The 15,654-nt window shown below is 35.2% G+C and overlaps 1 protein-coding gene and 1 long non-coding RNA gene across 2 annotated transcripts; one reads left to right on the top strand and one right to left on the bottom strand.

The window, feature by feature from the left end:
* The first annotated feature begins 5,553 nt into the window (after nucleotides 1-5,553).
* Nucleotides 5,554-7,402, top strand: LOC130420838 (uncharacterized). Its single transcript, XR_008906711.1, has 3 exons — nucleotides 5,554-5,741; nucleotides 5,972-6,059; nucleotides 6,740-7,402. It is a non-coding gene; the product is annotated as an uncharacterized LOC130420838 (long non-coding RNA).
* An 850-nt stretch (nucleotides 7,403-8,252) lies between these two features.
* Nucleotides 8,253-14,813, bottom strand: LOC130420670 (bactericidal permeability-increasing protein-like). The gene is made up of 16 exons (XM_056748148.1): nucleotides 14,746-14,813; nucleotides 14,456-14,573; nucleotides 14,197-14,308; nucleotides 13,900-14,031; nucleotides 13,644-13,799; nucleotides 10,524-10,587; nucleotides 10,370-10,430; nucleotides 10,179-10,270; nucleotides 9,858-10,064; nucleotides 9,678-9,737; nucleotides 9,426-9,593; nucleotides 9,279-9,346; nucleotides 9,142-9,184; nucleotides 8,797-8,878; nucleotides 8,623-8,699; nucleotides 8,253-8,532 (listed from the first exon to the last, which is right to left on the bottom strand). Exons 2-16 carry the CDS (start codon nucleotides 14,559-14,561, stop codon nucleotides 8,491-8,493), a joined length of 1,470 nt encoding a protein of 489 aa, XP_056604126.1. The 5' UTR covers nucleotides 14,562-14,573; nucleotides 14,746-14,813; the 3' UTR covers nucleotides 8,253-8,490.
* Nucleotides 14,814-15,654: the final 841 nt, after the last annotated feature.

Genomic DNA, 15,654 nt, shown 5'->3' with positions numbered 1-15,654 from the left:
AGATTTCCTAATATATGAATGTAAAATATATTAAATGACATAATGGTATATTAGAAACTATAGATAATAATAAATTGTGTAAATATATTAAGATATATAAAATAATACATAAGGATTTGCCGCTTTTCATATGTTGAAAAATATATTGACCATAATATATTAACTTATATGTCCCATTAAATGTAATTTTGTAATCAGTAAAATACTTTATAATATATTGATGTACATGTGATATGATATGGGACTGAATGTGTAAAAATATATTGACCATAATATATTAACTTATATGTCCCATTAAATGTAATTTTGTAATCAGTAAAATACTTTATAATATATTGATGTACATGTGATATGATATGGGACTGAATGTGTACAAATATATTGACCATAATATTTCTTACATTAAAAATTACAACATACATGTTTCATATTTTAAAACACAGCCACTTTACAATAGCCTAAGCACTCCTGTTTAAACTGAAGCACTTTATAACCACAGACTCTAATCTTCATCACCACTGTAACCCCACACATTTACACACTAGAGTTCTTCTACATTTCAAAGCAATACAACATTAAACACTCACAGATCTCCCACTATATTAATATTCACCAAAAACACATGAAATAACACCTACATTTAAACAATTTTATATTCTTTTAACAGTCAGAAGCAAAGCATGCTGGGAACTAGAAATCTGCTTTAACTCATTCTGTTAACGTGTTCATATGTGTGTATAATATACAATCACATTTACATGTGAACATTTTCAGGTTTATTTTTGTCTTTGTTTCTAAATATATTTTGTGTTCAATATATATCCATATAATGTCAATGCATATATTTCTGTATATCAAAAAATATTAGCACCAGCTTTCAATGTATGGAAATGTATTATGTAAAATAATTTATTATATTTGACAGTATATTCATATATTTTTGTTCCGTAAGGGAAGACACATGAAGTCTATGATAAATGTGACATGAGATGAAACTGAACATGTTTGTCAGAATGTCAGTGAGAGTAATGAAGTGAAATCTGATGAAATAAATGTGTTGTATAGTTTACCTGTGAATAGTGAAGAGAGAAGGATCAGTCCCAGCAGACATATATCACTCTTCTCAGTCATGTTGTATTTCTCTTACTGAGTCTCTTCTCATCATCTACTTATAGTTCTTCATGACAACATTTGTAACTCTTCCTGTGTTTCTCATTTCCTCTTTTCTCATCGACTGAGTCATGACACTATTATAGACTAGAACACATTCTGTAGGTTAATGGTCATATTTGTAAAATACTTCTGTTGTCTTAAAATAATAGGACACAGTGCTCAGTGATGACTTTTGTTGTCAGAGACTTTAACAGGACTAACATGATGAAGATTTTCTACAAATTCATTCAACACAAGACTTTCCTGCTCGAGCAGAGCAGACGCACAGCCTTCATTAAAGCTGATCACACCTCCGTTCTTCTGTCTCCACACACACACAAAAGCAGGACATGACTGAGGTCATCTTCACACTTCTTACACACCACAGATCGGCAGAATACCCATGATGCAGCAGACACAGACATTAATAAACACACTCATTCTGTCACAGATTATATCAATATGTCTACTGCCTCGGAAAGACAGAGTGTTTGTTTTTCAATTAACATGAAGATTAATACAGTTACATATGCCACGTATTAATAATTATGCAAAATCTTCACTTATGCTTTAATAATGAAGTTATAACACTGGAACATAATAATTAGTTAGAATTTTTAAACACGTTTGTAAAAACATTCAGGATTTTACTTTGTACAGGTAACGTTACAGATGAAGCATAACTGCCATCACTGCCATCTCTGTAGGAATACTTGATAAAACATACTTGATATAAAATCGAATAAACACAATGAGGAAGTTTAATACAACTGCAGCTTTGAGACATTTTAAGCAGGAAAACAAGCGGGTATAGGAAGGGTATACACTAATAGATCTTTAGAAGGCGTTACACACAAACAGCGAAAAAAAAAACGTAAGCAAATGTTGTATACGTGCATATGGCCCCAACTACACAACTGGTCCACTGATAATATCATCAGGCACAAACCCTGGATGTGGAATGAATGTGGAACGGTTTGCTCTCAATCCCAGACTACATATGAAAAATGTATGAGAAACCTTGTGACATGATCATTCTTCCCCTCTGTCTGATGACAGAACAGATTAAATGTGGTTTGACTCTAGCAACACCTCCTCTGCAATGAAACTGCTAACAGAAAACAAAAGCTGTTCTCTAACCATCTCTCTGTCTGACGTGCCTAGATCAATCAGGCTAGTCAACCCATATAAAGCACCAGATCCTTGATGGTGTTCACCTTTGCGTATATTTTTCACACTTCTGCACATATTCCTACATTCAAATGTGTGCACACCAAACAAAAGCAGATATGACCCACAAAGCCAGTGTCATGTTAATCTTGAGTATCTATAGAGTTATACAAAGTCTTTAGTTTCATCATGTTTATTAAAGATATAAAAACCCATGTACGATTGTTACACTCGAGCTCCTGGAGGCCTGCAGTGTGCAGAACTAAAGCAAAAGCACACAACACATCATCACATTATCCTTGAATAACTGTTGATTCACTCTACGTTTATGTTGTTCACATCATTCACTTACCCGCCAATTGCCAACAAAACAGACATTTGACACAGTTTCACTTACTGTCTGCGGTTCATGACTTATTTTATCGCTGAGACCGCTCCATATATCAGTTTCAAACAATCTGAAAATCCAGAGTGTCCTACTATATAAAACATCCGTCACAGAAACAGCGTTTTCTTCCTCTCACCCTCGTTCTGGTTGATGTGTGCGCTTGTGCTGTTCTGTATGAACTGTTTATCCGTTCTTACAAATGGCATTAAAACATAACTGGTATATATGCTGAGATAAGGTATTTACTTTTTTGGCAGTGGATTAGCCAATGAGAATGTGTTATGCTGGTTGTAGATTGACCAATGATGTGTCAGAGTATTATCTGGCGCTTTGGGCAACTTTTGCTACACGAATATGGAATCAACATGTTTGTACTCGCTTGCATTTTTGAGAAAGTAATCTACAGTCTCTGAAAATATGTAAAGTAATCTACATAAAAAAACAAGACTTGAGTATTCAATGTTGTGGACTAGAAAGATTGTTATGAAATATGTGAAAACCATTCTGATCGCTTATTCACATAAAACAATAGGATTTAACTTTTGTAAGACACTTTTTGTTATGTAAAGGCCTTATGTGTGGTCGTGTCAATGGTTATGAATATTGATGTGTTTTACATCTGGGCATATAAAGATCAAACCCCTAATGGGCTTTTCAAGGTGGAGATGACAAAGAATGTTAGGAAATGAAAAAAAACTAAGGTTTTATTAACAATCTATTTACAAAGGAAATATTTCTCGGTATAATCAAAATATAAACAATGAGGATCAGAGGCTTATTTTTGAGCACATTGTTGCACATCTTTATGTCATGTTTGGAAACACAAAACTGTAATTGATAAACATATCTGACATGTCCTGTCTTTCATCATGCACTGCTTTACAACACACAGAACCTGTAATGCAGCCAGATTCCTTGAAAAGGAAAGAGAAAGTAAACCATTTCTCTCTGTATAGGACCGTCTACTGATCGAACACACGTGTGCAGTGTAGGGGTCTCCCTGACTAAGGGTTTACATAGTCGGATCAGAATTGTCACGTCTTGCCTGTAGTCGACTGATAGTCGAGTCATGTGTTTGTGTTTATTGAGGGAATGACACCAGGTAGTCAACAAGTCAGTAAAATTACTTTTCTTTTCTATAACAGACAGCACACAGAAAATAAAATGATCAAAACTGCCTGTGAAGTGAAAGACAAAACTGAAAACCATTTCTTTTAACTGAAAGGAAAGGCAATCAAATGCAATATATGGATAAATTCAATGCGGATAAACATTCGTTAAATGATTCTTCAAAACACTTTAGGCTGTCAGGTATGCCTCCATTTGCAGCGAGGTCCAAATATCTGTGGTAAGGCTGACTGCTTCACAATGAGTTATTAAACATCTGCCTGTATGGACGAGTATTTCACATGCACCTCATTCATAACCGTCTCTCTTTTGAGAACGGTGTATCCTGGCTCAAGTGTGCTCATTGATTCTTTAAAACCTTTGCCTTCCACGATGTTCACTCGCCTCATGTCAAGAGCAACAACCTCTGCAATTTTGTCTGTAATTTCTCTTTTCCTCTTCTACGACACTGGCGGTCTTAAATCTAACTTTTTTTGAGTTAGTCTTGGCGCTGGGCCTACACTACTAGATGAGCTGTCATCAGTCAGGGTGGATCTGAGGAGAGGAATTATCTTATAAGTCCCAATATGTTACGCTATTTGTATATTAGTCATTACATAAATAAAAGAGGGGTCAGTCTTCTAGTCTTTCCCTGGAATCTCATTTTAAAACTTACCCGTTAAGTGCAAGGCCATATTTGTAGTTGTTGAGTGGTTGGACATAAGGTGTTGGCACAACTTGCATCTTACTTTAAGTTTATTCTGATCATCTTTAACTATTTCAAAGTGCATCCACACTTTAGATTTCCGTAAGACTCAGTCTCTCCAAGTCTCTCTTTCCCCTCTCTCTGCATCACTCTGTACAGTGAGCGGCAGGAAGCAGCATATATAATTTATCGTACCACAGGTGACTCCCGAATGACATGAGTAAAACAGCATTTCCCAACAACCTGTCACTGTTAAGAACTGTTTGGATATGCAAAAATGAACACAGTTCCTCTGTAAATTTTCAAATGATCACCTAGTTGGAGGCTGTGTGAAAGAACTTAGACAAAATATTTTTATATTGATTTATTAGATGATGTTGGGTTATAAATCAGAACTGACAATAGAAACTTAAAAATGTCAATGAGAACGGCTTTATTGATATAAATTTAATCTATGAATTAGAATATGCCTAACCTAACTGTTGACTTATTTCTGTTTTCTTTTTACATTTATTTGGTGAATTATTAATTGATATGATGTTCATCTATAACTGCCTTATACCAGTTCAAATAGAAAACAAATATTCACAGAATATATATAACATATGAAACATGTATATTGCGAATCCACCACATACATTTTATTTTTATTCTGCCAAAGTGAAAAAGATCCGTTCATTTTGAGTAACGAGATTCAAGATCGAAGTCAATAAAATGATACGAGATTTGTCATAGACTTCACTCAAATTGTAATCGTGTTGTTTATTTCGTCACAGACAAAGCATGATGAATTGGACTTACACCTTGTACATCGCACGCGAGAGATGCAACGCGCCAAAAGACCATGAATCCGTCATAATCAGTGGATGTGGCGCGAAGTTACAAATGGATGTTCTTAATGGGTTTATTGTCTTCTGTCGTAGACATTGTGTAACACTCCGTGTAATGCGCTTAAACTCTTCTTTTACAACGGGTAATCAATTTGAATCGATTTTTCAACAGGCCATACAGTTAGATAATTGAAATTACTTTAAAGAGCTGTTGCTGTTATACAGAATGGCCTGGTGGTGGTGACGGAGCTCAAAAAAACTTCACTTTAACACTTAACACTTGAGTCTTGAGCAGCACTGGGGAATATGGGTGGAAATGCAATACTGGTCTTGGCGTTTTGGTAACATGAACTACAAATCCAAACAACAATAACACCAGTATTATTGTGTAAGTCAAACTTTTATTATTTTTTATATTTTACACCACGGTTTAAAAAAAAGGTGTCGTTTGGTATACTGAGTAATTGTCCATGTTACCAACAGACCTTAACCAGTATAGTGTTTTGACCCATATACCGCTACAGTTACTGCTATATTTATCACAGTTATCGGAAATAATGTGCGATTTGTCTTATAGACTTAACTCAAAATATAATCATGTTGTTTCCTACGTCACAGAAAAAGCCGTTACAGCACGCAAGGGGTGAAAGCACCATGCAGCTCAATATCACTACAAACTTCATCTTTTCAAACTTTATCGTTTCAAGTACGTATATTTATTCATTTTGTTATATTTATCAGATTGTTAAAATGTTTGATAAACATCAGTGTGGTCAGTAAGCATTGTTTGGATTACATTCTAAATCAAGACTTCATAAGTTTCCTCCTGGCTCCTCAGTGGAGCCTTTTTCAATATATGACTTTTGTGACAAAGAATTTGAAAAGATGTGTTCTGGACAAGATTATGTTTAGTGGGATAGGATAGTTTATCTTTGCATTGTGAGCAAATTGATTCTGATTTGATTTTTGGATGATTGAATTTAGCTTTAATCAGCATAATTCAATACACAGTTATTTATGATCATTATGATGATTAATGACAGCCTCAGTGACAGTTGTTCACTTGCCTTCTGTAAATGAAAATTATGCAATGAAATGTAAATTAGCATTATTTAAAGAATATGCAACCTTTTATCATGTATGTTATCTCAAACTCATGTTACAGTCCAACCCCTATAGAAATCAAAGAAATAAAGAATGTGTGAGGTGTTTTGTTTATTAATGTAGGTCAATAGTATTCAAAATTAGTATTAATATACAAAAGGACAGTTCAGCATCTACATTGCATTTGCATCCACATATTATCCATATGCAGGATAAGAAAATGTTGACCATGAAATAAAAAACTGAAATTAGCTGATAATGATGTATTCGTTGTTTCATTAGGACACATCTCCAGTACACGACAGACCAGAGGGATGAAAATGGGAATTCTTGCTATAACAGAGAATGAAGTTGCCCTTAGCGCACTGCCTACCTTTACAAACTTTGCTGTTGTTTTGGAGGAGGCAATTGTTCTGAAAGACATTTCAGACATAAAATCTGCTGTTTCTTGCCTGTTTGGTCTTATCTTCGCCTCGGATTGTGAATACCCAAAAGAACTCAAATATAGTTTTGAGGTAATTGAGAAGGTGTTTATGGAAATTGGCAGTCTGTCCCTGAAACTGAACGTGCTCTGAATGTTGAAATCTTGAGTGAGCATCTTTGAAGTTAAACAGATATTAAGAACTTAATGTTAAAATATGAAACACTCGAAGGGATTGTTGAACTGAACTGTTGAACTATGTTTGGAATGTTTTAAGACTGTTTGATGTTGTTATTATGTTTGATATTTTATGTTTGGCGTTATTGAAATAGGCCCTTTCTGTTTTGCAAGGGTACAGTCCCTGAAATCTAAACTCTGGCTGACATAGTTGACATTTGGTTTGAGCATCTTTTGAATTAAACATATATTAGCATATAAAAGGAACATTCAACTTATTTGGGAAATATGCTAATTTTCCAACTCCCCAAGAGTTAATAAATTGAGTTTCACCGTTTTGGAATGTATTCTGCTGATCTCCGGGTCTGTTAATAGCACTTTTAGCATAGCCTAGCATAGATCATGGAATCTAATAAGACCAGTAGCATCACGTTAAAAACTGACCAAAGAGTATCAATATTTTTCATATTTAAAACTAGACTCTTATGTAGTATTGTGTACTAAGACAGGCGTACAATGAAATGTTGCAATTTTCTGGGTCGACTTCATTAGGAACTATACTCCTTTGCAACTTTTCATGTTCTGCCTGTCCAAAAAAAGTTCACTTGACATAATTTATTGAGACACATTGCAAAATAATTAAAGTAATTTCAACTAACAAAAAAGTAACCTGTGACTTTACTCAGTGATTTGAGTTGAGTGAACCACTTGGTCCAAAGTTGAGTAAACTCAAAAAAGCTGAGCAGCAAGTTGCCTTGACATTTTTAGTTAAGTAAACTTTTTATATTTACAGTGTGTGGGAGATAACAGTTCATTTTATTTAGCTGAGATGAGGTCAGATATGGTTTACATCAAGGGTATTCAATTAAAGTTTCGAGAGGTCCGGTCTTTATGTTTTCTTCCAAACGAAGGTCCGGATAATGTTCTTTGAAAATAAATATTTAATCAATTTAACCCAGTTGGATATACTGTAAAAAATATATGATCTTTTATCAGGCCATGTATTTGATATTTTGATATATGCATGTATTGGCTCTATGTGGCTCTAAGGGAATGTCCTCTTAATAGAAGTCCGATAGTTAATATTCGTTAATAATAAAACTACTGCAAAATGCAAACAGCAAATGTAATGTAATCAAATATTATTTTGAGATGATGTGGTCACAAAAGTGTTTTAATGGAAGCTGTGCTTTATTATGAGCCCTTATGGAGATATAACATCAACCTAAAGTGCAGTCGATCCCAACACCCATGTAACAAAAGAACAAAGTAAAGTGATTATGTAAGAAAATAATGAGAAAATACAATATTGAAAATAAAATCATGATTATAGATAGAATTGTTTAGAATATTTTCCTTCACATATGTGAAAACAAGAAAGTGGATTTAATCATCTTGATAATGTTTTTATAGTGTCTAAAAAAATGTTGACCATTTATCCCAGATATTGTCCATCAGTCCCAACCAATAGGTAGTCCTGTGTAAAAAAGTAACACATTCATTCAAAATACATAGACAAAACAAAACAGCATAACATTGAATTTTAATGCAAAAAATATGAGCTTACCTTCATAACCACAAGTTGAGGGTTTACAAGTTTTATTTTCCCCAGAGCAGGAAGTGGAAAACCATTCTGAAGGTGAACTGAGATGATACATAAATAATTATAATACCCATGTTAATAACATTTTACTATAGCACAGAATATTAGAAATGTCGATTACAGTGAAACGATTCTTACCATTAACCTTGGGAATTACTGTTAGTTCCAGGATTGTTTTTACGATGTTGTCGAATTGTGATGATGCTTGACGACTAGGATCCTGTTCATTAAAATGTAATGTTGGTGTAAGATTTTACATTTACATTGAGGCAGACGCTTTTATCCATAGCGACTTACATTGCTTTATCCTATACATTTTACATAGGTATTTGCATTCCCTGGGATGTGGGATAGAACCCACAACCTTGCGTTGTTTACGCAGTGCTCTTACCACTGAGCTACAGGAAAGCTGTAAAATTATAGCTATTTTAAAGAATAGCTATAATTAATTTCATTTTAGACTTGTTTTACATGTTTTCTTACCTCAAATTTTCCCACATAGCTTTTGTTTAAGCTCAATTGAATTCTAAAAGAATTACAGAGACAATTACAATCATGTCCTGTAAACTCATAAAATTAATTTGACAAGCTTAGATCGTGAACAGAACTCTAGTATTCACCTGTTCAGGGTCACACTTGCTTTCAGGTTGAGTCCATCTATATTTACTTGAGGACTGGCACTGGCCTCCTGTTCATTTATAGAAATGTTAAAGAAGAAACACAATTTACATCTTATTTAGTCCATCACGTCCGTCATGATGACTTACCAGATTGAGCATAAATAGTGGTGATAGTGTGTTGTTTTGGTGGATAACATCAGCCATCACTGTCGAGCTGATTTGAACAGTCACATTGTTGGGTTCAAAAGTAATAATGGGCGCCTTCACTGTCTTAACCAGAAGCTTCATCTTCAGGCCCGGAAACAGCTTTGCAACCTTAAACAACGAATAAAGATCTTAAATTAAATGTTTTTTCTCCTTTGATTTTCTTTGAATCAAATGAGTATGTGATTCTCATACTTGCGGAATGGAAGCTTCAAATGTTTTTGTATTCAGATGAAAGTCAGAATCAGGTGAATTCTGTAGATAAAAAAGATTAGGAATTATTTTGCAACTTGTTGTTGTTTGCCAAATTATGGTTTTGTTGTCATGCTCACTAGAATTCATAAGAAACTGTCATTTGTGAGAAGCCAAACTCACAGCTCGTCGACTGGCAAATAAGCCACCGAGTAAGTCGTCTGTGATGTCAAAGCTAAAGGCACCAGCATTGTGGTATGCAAAGGCTGCTGAGTTGACAGTGAAGGCAGATAGTCTAATGTAAAGCATTTTTGAGTTCAGTGAAGGCAGTGAGAAAGGTTTGGCGGAAAAGGGGGGCTCGTTGCGTTGCCCGATGTTGTAGAATACACCCTAAACATACAAACATAAAACAATAAAGAATAATGGATAACTTCAAATACATGTTAACATAAGTTATGTTTCAATGGATACCCAAACTGTGAAAAGTGTACATCTTATTATTACCTTCAAACCAAGCTCAATAGATTCACTGGAGATGATAGGAGATCCCAACATAGAATAGTCAAACTCAACATAATTGTCTACTTTGGCTACAACTGAAAAGTAAAAAAAAAGGTAATTCTTACAGTTAAAATGATTAATTGAACTGAAAGATTATTATACAAATTACTTTAGTAATGACTTAATCATAGCACCATTTAATGTAGCGAGCTCTGCGTTTATGTCAGGAATGGACTTCGCCACCAAAGGGCAGATCTGAAACAGCAGACAGATTTTTTGACAGTAAACTGGCATGAATCTAAATTTCTGTTAATTCAACAGCGAATCATCTCGGGTCAGATTTCTCACCTGTGCCTGCAGAGCTTTGCGTATAGGTCTTTCAATGTAGGATCGGAAAAGGTTATAAAACCAGCTGACATAGATAAAGAAAATAGTTGGAACTTAAATGTTATAATACACATATACACTGTATGCCTGAGTGACAATTGATTAAAACACAAACAATCACAACAATATTCTATTTCACATTAAAAAGAAAATACCGTTTTGTTTTTAGCTTAAAGATACAGTGTGTAGTATTTTGAAGGATTTATTTGCCAAAATGTAATATATAATACAAAACTATGTTGTGAGTGGTGAAGACATCGAAATGTTTATATAACCTTACAATGAGCCATTTTATGTATATACACCGCGGGCACACCCTTACATGTAATTTATCACACTGCACAGCCATGTTCCTATAGTAGCACTACATGGACAAACTGAGCGCGTTGCGTAAAACGAAGGATGCACGGGAATATGTTCCTTTCTCTTCGGCTGTGCATTGAAGGCAGCTTGCAAAGCCACTGCATAGAAGGATTAGCAGAAGAAGAGGAAGAACAATAACAAAATTTACTTGCCGAGTTTTTATTAGAAATAGAAACGGTTCTTTGTTGCAGTAAGAAGTGATTGCGCTAATGGCGGACCACACATACTCTGCACAACAGCCGAGAGGGGGTCGATCCGTTTCGTCAAAAAAGAGAAAAAAAGATGCAGCAAGACAAAGTCGAGACAAAAAACGTCAGAAAACCCGAATGAACATCAGCGTGGCTTTTCCCAATTGGAGGGCACTGAAGCAGGAAAGGGTTTACTAAGTGACGCCGAAATTGCCAGCTTTCTGCTGGACCGGTAAGTTTGTCTAATTTCCGCTATATAAGTGACAGTGTTGGGGAAGCTACTATGAAACTGTAGTTAGATAAGCTACAAGCTACTCATCAATAAAAGTAGTTAAGTTACAGCTAAGTTACCCATTTGAAAAAGCAGTTAGCTACACTACAAGTTACTATAAAAAAGTAGCTAGCTACATTGAAACTACTTTTAGAGTTTCATTGTATATAAAGAATAACTGATTCATTGTTAATGAAAAATATTTTAAGAAAACAATGTAATACAATACAGTTATGATTTCAATGTTATTTTATTTTGTAAACTACACAGTACGCAAGTTAAAGTTAAACTCAAATTTATCTCAAGTTTGCTAAATGTAGACAATGTGAATTATTAAAACAACAAAAAGAACAAATGTTCCAAATAACTCACCTGTATGTGTTTCCTTAAATTTGTGCTTAAAGTCTTCGATGCAGACTGCGATTTAATTTTTAGTTTCGAACAGAATACATAAAAACGTGTAACCATTACTGTTTGCATCTTTAAGAGACATGAACTTGGACAAATAAGGCCATGGGCAATTAATCACTGAGGGTCAAGCCAGCCGCCGTTTAGATGCGCAGATATTGAGTGGTTTACCGTAAATTCCAGGAACGCTGCTTTTAAAGCTTTATTTAAATGTAGAGGATCCGTGTCTCTTTCAATAACCTATTTTTAATAAGTAGAAAAAACAGATGGTGGGTTGCAGTTGGGGCCGTGCCGCAATGTATGCACACCATATGGATTTTTTTACTGTAGCATTTTGGAGAAATACACAGTTTTCCACTTTAAAAGGCTATAGAAACATTATACATCTTCCGATTCTGAATCTGAAATTCAGTCGCCATGCCTTGCTCCATCCTGGATGGATGTGTGTGTGTGTCGAGTTAACTTCGTCACATTCACGTAATCATCAGACGCATCTGAATACTGTTCGTAAGCCAGTAATGCAAACATTTTCAGTAGTAAGTAAGGTGACGACGCATGTGTTCAGTGCGCTGCACTACTTATTGCTTTAAAGTTCGTCCCAATGGAATGTAGCGAGTAGCCTTTGGGCTCGCTACACCGCTACTTGCTTGTAAAAGTATTTAACTACCGGAAAAGCTACACTGTTTTAAAAGTAACTTAACTACCGTCAAGCTACAGAAAAATGTAGTTAAGTTAGTAGCGTCGCTACTTGTAGTTAGCTACTCCCCAACACTGATAAGTGAACTGTTTGTTTGATAGCTTCATCATCAAGAGAAGTAGCATCATTCCTTTTAAATTTTTAGCATTTTGTAATTGTACTATAATTCCTTGTTGCATGGCCGTGTGCAAATCAAGTTAGAAATCATGTTTACAATCATAATTTGCATAAATCGGGTGTAAGTTATATTATAATAATGCTTAGCTTCCACATCCTCTCTTGTGCGGTCCTCCCGGGTAACGATAGCTCATCTGCCTCTCCTCGCCCTGCCTGCATCTCAAACACCACTACCTCTCCGCCCTCTTCCTCTTAATACCCGTGTTAATTCCTCTGATTTACTCAGTGATGATGAGAAAAATGTCTGCTAAGACTTTCGTGGTTAGAATACACGCCTTAAGCATTAGCAAGCGGTTTCAATAGGCTGTAAGTTACGAACCAAGTTACGGTGGCAAAAAATGCTATGCAAAATAAGCGAATAAATCACTGACACAATGTTAAACAAGTATCAATAATATTCACTGTAACGATTAGAGTAAATGATGAATTTAGTATAATTTTTTTATTTATTTTCTTTGTAAATAAACCTCGTCACTTGACTTGAAATGGTTACTCTCTGCTGTCTCAGACGACGACATCTCTGTCCTGTGTCCGTAACTTCAGTGTGTTGTTCGCCTGTGTGTCGTGGATTGCAATTATCAACACCACCGATAATAGCAGCTATCATTTAGGGAACCCTTTTGTCCTGTGACGGCAACCGTAGCTTCGCTAATGGGAGGGAGAGGGGGGGGGGTACATCGCCAATAGTGGCCTCTGAAACTTACACACAGAACCTTTAAGGGGATTGTTTCAATACATTTTATATCAAATTATAAAATCAATCGACAAAATGAATCACTGTGTTATGCTAGTACAAAACAAATATTTGTAAAAATACATGTTTGTTCAATTCTATTTAGGTGAATACAATGTTGATAACTATGATTATGGTCATAGTATCATGGTCCTGAACTTTTATTGAAGCATATTTAGCTTAAAATGCCACAATTTTTTAATAATAATTTATATTTAAAAGCCAACCTGTGGGTTAGTATTACCTGAGTCTGCCAGTAAACCTGACATTGACGTCCCTCAAGTTTGCTGTGGAGCTGGTCATGCTCACTGATGGGCGACCACGGTTATCATTGTTTACTGCAATGTTGACGCTAATGGTCACACCACTCACAGTCAGATCAAATGATCCACTGGCTTTTCTGGGAGGAAATTTTTGTTACATCACATTAATCTTTATGTTGGTATTGACATTCTAAATGTGTTTTTATTTGATTTAATAATAGGAGTCTCTGTACTTACATGAACCAAAGGTATTTGGCTCTCCAGTTCCCCTGGGCTTTGATGTTCGCATTATCGATTGAAAGCCTAACTCCAGTGCCAGAAACTAACCCCACTGTTGATGTTGGTAGTTGCAGGTTTACAATCCGAATCCTGTCCAAAAGTTTTATATTTCAGGGTAAATTATATTCTTCTCACAGTTGTAAGAATATGAAAAGATCATAAAGATGTCATAATATTATGCAGAGTATTTGTTTTAGAAAAGGTTCATTAAGTCTGACAAGTAGAAGAATCCTGTAGGATAAGAAAGTAACTCACCCTGTGACACTATACTCCACTTTACCAATAAAAATCCTTCCTTTGCCACTCTGGTCTGGTATACTGATGGTCCTGAGCTTTTGCTGCAGAGTGGCAACTCCAAGCTGCCGACCTACAGTAAGGTCAAAACACTGAGTGCCTTAGATAGATATGCTTTACATGACCAGATTGAGAACATGTTTGATTCACTTCTATGTTGGATTAACTCAAACATAAAACTAAACTAAAACATACAAGCAGTTGTTTTGCCCACTCTTACCATAATCAAGCCCTTTCTGAGTTAGTTTGACTTTAACTCCAGGATTGGTAGCTGTAGAGACTGGCACTAGGGCCAACAAAGCCAAAACACACCAAACAAGTATCATTTCCCAGTTAGCCTAGAAGAGATGCAGAATTAAGACATATCAAGAAACAGCCCCTCGTGAACCAATGCATCTCTCTTCTACATGTTAAAGATCATGTTTAAAGCTGAAACAATCTAAACTCTAATGATAATATTAAAGTTTAACAATAGTAATACATTTAAATATAAATGCACAGTATATTTACCTAAATTGATGCACTATAGTATCTGGTTCTCCTCTTCTTCTTTTCGTCAATGAATTGCCAGGTCTGTGGTTGATAAATGTACTGAGAGAAGCTAAAGGATTGAACGCTTAAATACATCCTGGACATCCTGGTTTATTTGGGAAAGTACCAGTTTACCCGGAACTTTCTCCGTTTCATCAGGTGTGACCTTGTCTCCAAGCAATAAATGAAAACATGGAAATATTTCCTGGTTTTAGAAGTCCGGCTTTGACTTCAGGAATGATTGACTTTGACAAATACTGTAGACAGCCGTATATCTATGTTCAGATTCAACTTACAAAGTCATAAAAACATTTTAATTTGCATGTGTCTCTTTGTGGGGTTTAAATACCTTACAGAAGTTATTGTTCTATGTATTTTATACTGCCATGTTGGTCGGCACTGCACCAAAGTTTTTCCACATATTGTTGCACACTGTAAAAAAAATCTGTAATTTTTACGGAAAAACACCGGCAGCTGTGGTTGCCAGTAAAATTCCGTAAAAAATACAGGAAAAGAATGTAAACAGCTTTACAGTTTAAGACTTCAGAGCACAAACTTCAAGCTGTGTATGAACTTAATACATTTGAGTTTTTTATATTAACAGCATTTCTTTATATAAAATGAAAACTTGGTCCTAATGCATAAAAGTGAAAACATTACATTTACTTAATTTATTACTTTGTTATTCTTTATTAAAACATCACAGTCACTTTTAAACAAAGCAACATGCAGCATGACATCAGCATCTCATTGCCTGACCTTGACTTAAACAGAGACTCCCCTCTTCAGCATAGTGGTGACCCACAAAACATTAAATATCAGAAAAAAGAGAGAAATACAAATTCTGTAGTTTTTATGGAAAAATACCGGCAGCTGTGGTTGCCAGCA

The sequence above is a fragment of the Triplophysa dalaica genome, chromosome 5, assembly GCF_015846415.1.
Source record: "Triplophysa dalaica isolate WHDGS20190420 chromosome 5, ASM1584641v1, whole genome shotgun sequence".
Lineage (NCBI taxonomy): Eukaryota > Metazoa > Chordata > Actinopteri > Cypriniformes > Nemacheilidae > Triplophysa > Triplophysa dalaica.
This window is presented reverse-complemented; position numbering and strand designations above follow the sequence as displayed.

What these genes read in the sequence shown, in the direction of transcription:
- LOC130420670 (XM_056748148.1), bottom strand. Translation starts at nt 14,561, where the DNA reads ATGATACTTGTTTGGTGTGTTTTGGCTTTGTTGGCCCTAGTGCCAGTC. An exon ending in CACTATTTATGCTCAATCTG is followed by an intron (nt 9,347 to 9,425) that starts GTAAGTCATCAT and finishes ATAAATGAACAG; the next exon opens with GAGGCCAGTGCCAGTCCTCA. An exon ending in AGTAATTCCCAAGGTTAATG is followed by an intron (nt 8,700 to 8,796) that starts GTAAGAATCGTT and finishes GTATCATCTCAG; the next exon opens with TTCACCTTCAGAATGGTTTT.